Source organism: Cricetulus griseus, chromosome 3 (genome assembly GCF_003668045.3).
Source record: "Cricetulus griseus strain 17A/GY chromosome 3, alternate assembly CriGri-PICRH-1.0, whole genome shotgun sequence".
NCBI lineage: Eukaryota > Metazoa > Chordata > Mammalia > Rodentia > Cricetidae > Cricetulus > Cricetulus griseus.
This window is the reverse complement of record NC_048596.1, coordinates 73,733,710-73,741,005: the sequence shown is the minus strand read 5'-3', so window position 1 is coordinate 73,741,005 and position 7,296 is coordinate 73,733,710. Positions and strand designations below refer to the sequence as shown.

The 7,296-nt window shown below is 56.2% G+C and overlaps 2 protein-coding genes across 2 annotated transcripts; both read right to left on the bottom strand.

The window, feature by feature from the left end:
* Positions 1 to 256: 256 nt before the first annotated feature.
* On the bottom strand, positions 257 to 2,567 carry Pagr1 (PAXIP1 associated glutamate rich protein 1). Its single transcript, XM_027404592.2, has 3 exons — positions 1,665 to 2,567; positions 1,455 to 1,537; positions 257 to 683 (listed from the first exon to the last, which is right to left on the bottom strand). Exons 1-3 carry the CDS (start codon positions 2,135 to 2,137, stop codon positions 484 to 486), a joined length of 756 nt encoding a protein of 251 aa, XP_027260393.1. The 5' UTR covers positions 2,138 to 2,567; the 3' UTR covers positions 257 to 483.
* A 454-nt stretch (positions 2,568 to 3,021) lies between these two features.
* Prrt2 (proline rich transmembrane protein 2) lies at positions 3,022 to 7,237 on the bottom strand. The gene is given in 4 exon segments (XM_035442204.1): positions 3,022 to 3,971; positions 3,974 to 4,085; positions 4,087 to 4,230; positions 4,623 to 7,237. Coding segments are annotated over 4 exon segments (1,191 nt in total). The 5' UTR covers positions 5,514 to 7,237; the 3' UTR covers positions 3,022 to 3,927.
* Between the last annotated feature and the right edge of the window lie 59 nt (positions 7,238 to 7,296).

Here is a 7,296-nt window from a genome sequence, read left to right as displayed (position 1 = left end):
GGAGCTTGGGTATTTAAAGGGCCCTGCAACTGTATCTTTCCTCCTCCAGGCTACAGCTGAAGAAGACACTGCAGACTGGTGCATACTCAGTAGTTTCTGCCTCAGTACTGACTGTGGGACTGTACTGAGAATAGGAAGTGTCAGAGGACCAGACTGGAGGGGATGATGGCTGGGTACCTTTGCCCTTTCAGGCGTCACTATTCCAACGCGGAGGAATACAGTTCTGCCTCTGCCCAAGTGACAGCACATGCCTGGGTTCAGTGGCAGTCTCTGCCAAAAGACTCATTCTGCATCTTTTATTAGGCTCAGCAAACCCAGCTCAGAACTGCAAGCAGACATTCAACAGAACACACACTCTCCTGCAAGGCACTGCGCTGGGAGCTTGAAGCTTTTCTCTGTGACAAGCTTCCCAGAGCCTGGGCTGGGAAGGGCTGGCCACGACCAGCAGAAAAAGTCTGCACCTGTAGGCCCCAGCAGCAATAGTCAGTACTTCCGTTGCCGGGGAAAGAGACTGCTCCCGGAGGATCGGAGCGGAGGGCTGGCAGGGCTGGGGCTCTCTGAGTCTAAGCTGAAGAGGTCTCTCCCAGTGCGAAGGATCTGTTCCTCTAGTTTCTTATGTCGCTTCATGTCCGAGAGGACCTTGTCCAGGCGGGCTTCGCGTTTCTGGCTCCGGGCTGAGCTTCCTAAGAAGGTAGGAAGTGAGACAGGATTGAGGCAGCGAGCACCTCCGGCCCCTACACTTAGAGACCTTGTTGAACACATCCATTTTAGGCCTCAGCACAGAGGAGCTAATGCTTCAGGCTGGGCCACACACAGGATGACTGACATGTGATGGCTGGGGAGCATACTGGGTGTGTGTGTGGGGGGTGACAAGTGCAAGGGTCCTGGGGCACTGGGGTGGGGATAGAGGACAGACAACTTAGATTCTCCCTGGTCATGTTACCTGTAATGGAACCCTCTGGAGGACTACAAGCAGAGAAATGACAAGGACTACTCTGGTTGCCAAGACCAGAAGCAGGGAGACCAGTTAGAGCTGTGGAAACTGTCCAGCAGGAGAGAGATGGTATTAAAGGTACATCTGTAGACATGGAGCTAATGGAACTTGCTGTTGGCCTGACCAGGTGGGAGAGAACTCAATGATTCTGAGTAAGTCTCAGAAGGCACGTGGGCTGGGATGGCAGATCAGTTCTGGGGATGTACACAGAGCTACATAATAGTGTCCTAGAATAATGACCAGCCAACTTTGAACTTCTGGGAATAAGATGAAATGAACAGGCAAAAGAAGGTCTGTGGGTCTCTTAGAGGAAAAAGTAAGGCACTGACCTAAGCCAGAAATACCCTCCTCCTGTGTGTATGCTCCATCCTGCGGCTGGTTTGATAGCAGCCGATGGAACACTTTGGGATACACAGAAGAGGCCCGGGGCCTCCCCTCAATTCTTCCCTCTTATTCGTACCTGGCGTACGTCTTCTGTCAATCAGTGAGTCCTTCGGTGTCATTGGCTCATCATCAAAGTCAAATTCTGTAGGCATGTGCGGCCTGAGACAGGGTGAACAGAGAATGACGGGTGAGGGAGGCCCTCCCAAACACCTGCTGGCTCAACCCTCCCTCCAGTTTCTGTGCTCAGGAGAACAGTCCCAGGGGCAACGTAAAGTTATGGTCTCACTTTTCCTCCTCCTCCTCTTTGGCCTCCGGCTCCTCATCTGATCTCTCCTCTTCACTCTGGGCTTCAGGAGTAGGTGGCCGGCGGGGCAGGATCTCCGCTTGAAGCTCCAGAGTACCCTGGGCAGCCAGCAGTTCATAGAGACGCTGGATTTCGGAGGGTGGGGGCATCCAGGACTGCCCATTGGCCGGCAGCTCCACCTCCTCATCGCTGCAGGGCACGCACCAGTCTTCGGATTCTCCCTCGGCGCGCTCGTCGCCCGCAGCGTTGGGAGCTTCTAGTGCCTCCTCAGCCCTGGATCCCTCACGCCCGGCCTCCTCCCGACCTCCTTGCCCCTCTTCCTCGGCCTTACTAGCCGAGACAGAGGGACCTCCGGTGTCCTCCACCGCCAGAGCCTGGAGGCCGGAAGTCACTTCCCCTTCTTCAGACAGAGGCGCCGTTGTGCTGCCTGCAATGGTTCCATGGCCCAGGGACATAGAGCACTAGAGAAGCCCAGCAATGTAAGAGATTCTGGAGTACCAGACCAGGGCGCCTCCCCCAAAAGGACTGAAATCCACTGGGGTTTACGAAATCTCCAACCAGTCAGTCCAACACTGACTGCGGCCAGAGACCCGTCCCCAGGAGGGGGCGCTCAGATCCCGGCAAGGACAGACCCCACCCCACGGATCCAGATCCAGAATCCTGCCGTTCCCGGGGACCCGCAGGAACCGCGCTCGGAGCTGGAAAGGGGAGGGCCTGCTTTCTCGCTTTCACATCGCCCTCTCCAACACCTGGACGGGAGTCATTTCCTTAGAGCTCGCAGACCTAGTTCGTCAACTCAGCGGCCGTACAACCGGAGCTAAAGCCCGCCTCCCGGCCGCGCAGGGTCGCAGCACGCAGGCGCAGAGAAATGGCGCGCGGAGACTCGACTGTAATCAGAGCTACTCGAAAGAGGGAAGAGAAGGCTGGCGCATGCGCGGATAGGCCTGTAGGCACCACTAGCTTCGGCCCACACTAAAGATGGCCACTGCGGCAGCGCATGCGTATTTCGTTCACTAGGGCCTGCCAGAAAGCAGTGCCTTGACTCTGCAAACGAACACAGGGACCAACTGAGGCGAGTCTCATGCATTCTCTGTTTATTGGTGTTTACGACTCATGCAGCATTCAGCATACAAAAAGGGAGACTCAGTTTGATTTTTTTTTTAAAGGAATTTTAGTTTCTCCCAACTTTTTCTTAAAGGAAACAACCCCCCCTCCCCAACTCCAAAATGCATTGCAGCTGGCTCCCTGCCTCCTCAGAGGGCTGTGGCGTGCAACACCTTATCCTCTTAGAGAATAATAACAGAACTTCCCCCACCCCTCCCTCGCTCCCTGCAGCTGGGAACTTTGGTCCTTTTTTTTCTTTCTTTCTTTTTTTTTTTTTTTTTAATTCTATTGTTTACAAAGCAAGTGAATGGCCCCAAACCCCCAGACCTTCAAACAAGAAACTCTGAGGTTAAAAGCCCGAATGGGCAGGTCAACTCAGGCTGCGGCACTCCTTCCTCCCCTGGATGTTTAGAATGAGGACTCCCACTCTCACCTTCCCCCAGGTGAGGCCTGGCTTGCCAATTCTGCAACCCGGTAGGCACCTTAGGGATTGGGGTCAGGGTATGGCCTGGGCCCAGATGGTCCCCAGTAGAGAACAGTCAGAGCCCCTAGCTAGGCAGTCCTCTCCTCACACTGTCCTCCTCCCTCAGCCTGACCTAAGTACTGCAGCTTTTTACAGAATAAGTGGTGCAGGAAGGTGAAGATGGTAGCAGGGAGATGAGAAGGCAGAGGAGTCAGGGATGTGGCAAGGGGAGCAAGGTGTTAAGGAAGGAAGAAAAGAATGAGTTAGATGCCAAGACAATGACAGTTAGGAGGTGGGGGTTAATTCAGGTTCAGAGGAGTCCAGAGGCAGGAAGAAGTGCAGTGGGCTGGGAGAGATGCAGAGGTGCAGAGTACAATTTAGATGTTCAGGAAGGCTTCCAGAAGTGCAGAGAGGTTTTTCCGAGTGCAGGGTTAGGGGGGATCAAGAGGCAAGAAGGGAGATCCGCAGGCAAAAGTGCAGGGAGAAAGGAACCCTGTGGCTGGCAGTGGAGCCTGGCAGGATGCAGGAGCAGGAAAGAGCTGTAAACAAGGCTGCTCAGGCTCCCTTGGTCCCTAGGGATGGGGGCCAGGGCCATGGACTGGGTTTCCCCCAGGGTAGGGATGGACCCAAGACAGCTCCCAACAGGAAGGAAAGTCTTGGAATGCAGGGCAGAACCCCTCACTTATACACTGTGGGAGAGGAGAGGGAAAGACAAACAGGGAAGGAGACAGGAAGAGACAAAGAAATAGGGAGAACAGACAGGAGAGAGCAGGGTAAGGGGTTAGTAAAGCTGCCCTTGTCAACCCTTCCACTCCTCCCTTTCCTGTCCCCGACCGACCCCCACTCACCGCCCAAGTTGATGACGCAGGAGGCGATGATGATGAGGACCCCCCCCACCAGCGCCACGATGCTTAAGAGCTTGGCTACTCGGCCCAGACGTTGAGCCCCGTCCACGTCCCCCTGTTGCAGGCTGTTCCGGGACTGGGGTGCGGGTGAGGGGGGTTGGAGGTGTCATGGCCCAGGTCAACAGGAGCCAGCCCAGCAGGGATCAGGTGAGAATCCAGAGGAAGGAGGTCAGCCCATGGGGTTAAGAAAGGAAGGATTGGGAATGCAGGAGGAAGAGGGCACACAGGTCAGCAAAGTTACATGAAACATCTTTTCCCTCCCGCTTAAAGGGCAGGGCAGGGCAGGGCAGGTCGAGAGTGGCTTGGAGGGTTAGGTCCTGGGGAGAGGCAAGCAAAGGTCCAGCAACTGGGAAAGTGGGGTCCGTGCGGAAAGAGGAAAGGGAGTGTGTCATTTCTGGGGCTTTATTCTGACACTAGCGGGAAGCTGGGAGCACAGTATGCCTGGGCCAGGGTCCCTTTGGGGCTCACCATGACGGCATAAGCGAAGGCCACAATGTTGACAGGCCACATGGGGCAGAAGCAGGACAGGATGGCAAGGATGATGTAGTCCCGAGGTTTCTGGGTGCCATCACCCCCTTCCACCCCAGGTCCTGCCAGCTGGGAGCTGGGATGACGGCTCAGGCTACCTCGAGGAGATCCTGGATGCCCACTATGAGCCCTTCCTATTCTGTCCTCCTCAACCAGCTTCTGCAGCACCCGGGGGGGAGCCCCATTGGCTGGTGGTGTTTCAGTTGAGGGTGGTGAGTGAGGCTGGGGGGCTGGGCCCTCTTCTCCATCACCGGCCTGAAGGGGAACCACTGCTCCATTTTCTTGCTTTTCCCCTATACTTTCTGTCGGGACCTCAGTGGTAGGGTCCTCTTGGGTGGGGGCCTCTGGCTGAAGGGGTAGCTTAGGAGCAGACTGGGAAGTTGGCTGAGGATCTGGCTGGGGATTTAGGTGGAAAGCAGGCTCTGAGATTGGCTCAGGAGGGGCTGCAGACTGCTGCTCAGACCCCTGCTCTGCTGCAGCTTCTTTGTTCACATCTGGTTTGGATGCTGACTCTTGGCATGCCTCTTTGGGGCTGGGGCTGGCCTTGGATTCTTCGGGTGGGTTTAAGCTGAGGTCTGCGGCCTGGACTATTTCTGAGGCCTCAACTGGGGTCTCTGTGGTTTCTGAGGCCAGCTCAGCCTTAGGCCCTGAGTCCACAGGGGCTTCAGTGATACCTGGGCCGGGCTGAAGGGCCTCTGGCTGGTCTGGAATCTCTGCTACAACCTGGACAGGACTTAGGCCAGCTTCAGAATGGCCAGGTCCTTCTCTCTGGGTCTTGGAACTATCTTCTAGCTCCTTCATCTCAGAGACCTCAGAACTGCTGGCTGCCATCTTAGAGAAGGGAGATAGGAGAGGGCCCGTGGGAAAGAGGGAAGAGCAGTGACAGTGGCAAACCCTGGAAGAGGAGGAGACAGTCTTGGTGAGGCGGCCAAGGCTAGCCTGTACTGTCCCTAGGGAGACGAGGAAAACTTGGAGTTTCCTTTGCTTGGAGGTGGGACACCCTTGGTGAAGTAAGTCTGCTTGGAGAGCCCTGGTTAGATAAACCCTTTTCTAGACAGAGCCCCTCTAGATCTGTTCCTGGATCCATCCAACATACCAAACAAGACCCAGTCTCTCAGATCCCACCTCGGAGGTGCCTCAGCTCATCAAAATCTGTGTACATAACAGACACTCCAACAGGCAGACTGACAGAGAACCCCAGACATTCTGTTCCTTTTGTACCCTTCCCTCCTTTCTGGGCACCACCTGAGCAGTGCGGGTTTTCCTGCTGCGCATTTGGGTTCAAATGCCCACCCCCAACCTCCTCCCCGCCCCTTTCTGTAGACACCTAGCATCTTGGGTGTCCCTTCTCAGCCCTTCTTTTAGGGGTTCTCTTGTTGCTTTCAGAGAGGCTGAGGGGGAGGGGATCCTCTCCCGATGGCATGGCGCACCCAGCACCACCCTCTAGTTCGCCTGGCACCTGCATTCCCATGCCACCCAGCTGTCTGTCGTCCACTCCTACCAGCGGTCTCAGTTTGTCCCAGTCTCATCCGCCGCCAGCCTGGGGACTGCTCCTGCGTCCCGCCGCCACTGCTGCAGCAGCAGCAGCAGCCGCAGACAGGGAGGGAACAAGTCTGTGAGCAATGAAGGGAGGTGGCGGATCTCCCCTCCTCTCTCCTCCGGGTTTGCTCGGCCCTTCTTCTCTGGTCCCCTCCCCTAAGCTGCACTGCTGCCGCGCCGCCCCCGCCCCTAGCACGCCTCCTGCCCCTCCCGGACAGCCCAAGGGAACCTCGTGCCAGGCCCCGTGTTACCTGGGAAACCGGCCCGGGGACCACTCGTGCCCCCTCCCTGACCTTTCTCACGCGCACCTCCAGGTGGGGCACCCCCCTTCCTAAGCCCTCAGCCCCTCCCGCCAACGGTCACCGGGGGATCCTGGCACAGACCTGGGTTTGTGAGACCGACCAGTGACGACTGGGAGGAGGCATCCTGAGCAGCATAGATGGGTTAAGGAGATAGGTCTAAGTTTGGGGCGGCTGCAGGGGTACAGCGCGGGGTTTCAAAAGAAGGGAGCCTGCAGAACTGAAGCCTCTCTACTCCAGGAAAGCAGCATGCTTAAGGGAGGGTCTCTAGAAAGGTCTGCGCAAAACCCAGAAAAAAATTCCAGCAAGCTAGGCAGTTGCGCAGGGCTGCCCTGGAACAGCTAGGGCAAGCAGCCCATGTGGAACTGAACAGTTTACCCAACCTTTCTGCATCTGCGTCAACCATAGCCTCAGAGATCTAAATGTGCAGACATTTGGCAGGGTTCTGTGCAGTCTGCTGCTGGGTTGTGGAAGGGAGGATAGCATGAGTAGCTGGCTAGCTTGGGCATCCCAAACCTCCAATGGGTATTCCTTAGAGACGTGGAACTTGCTTTCCACAGCCTCTGGATTCTTGAGTACACCCTAATCTGTGCTGTAGCTAGAGGCTGTATCTCAGGTGGGGAGTCAGTAGTTTGCAGGGCAAGAAAAGCTGGAACTAAGATGAAGGCCAACAAAGAACCCCCGCCCCCCTTACACACACACACACACACACACACACACACACACACACAGAGAGAGAGAGAGAGAGAGAGAGAGAGAGAGAGAGAGAGAAGGGG

Excerpts from the sequence above, each read along its gene's own strand:
- Pagr1 (XM_027404592.2), bottom strand. The coding sequence starts at position 2,137 with ATGTCCCTGGGCCATGGAACCATTGCAGGCAGCACAACGGCGCCTCTG. Across the intron at positions 1,538-1,664 it reads AAAGAGGAGGAGGAGGAAAA|GCCGCACATGCCTACAGAAT; the intron begins GTGAGACCATAA and ends ACCCTGTCTCAG. Across the intron at positions 684-1,454 it reads TGACAGAAGACGTACGCCAG|GAAGCTCAGCCCGGAGCCAG; the intron begins GTACGAATAAGA and ends CTACCTTCTTAG.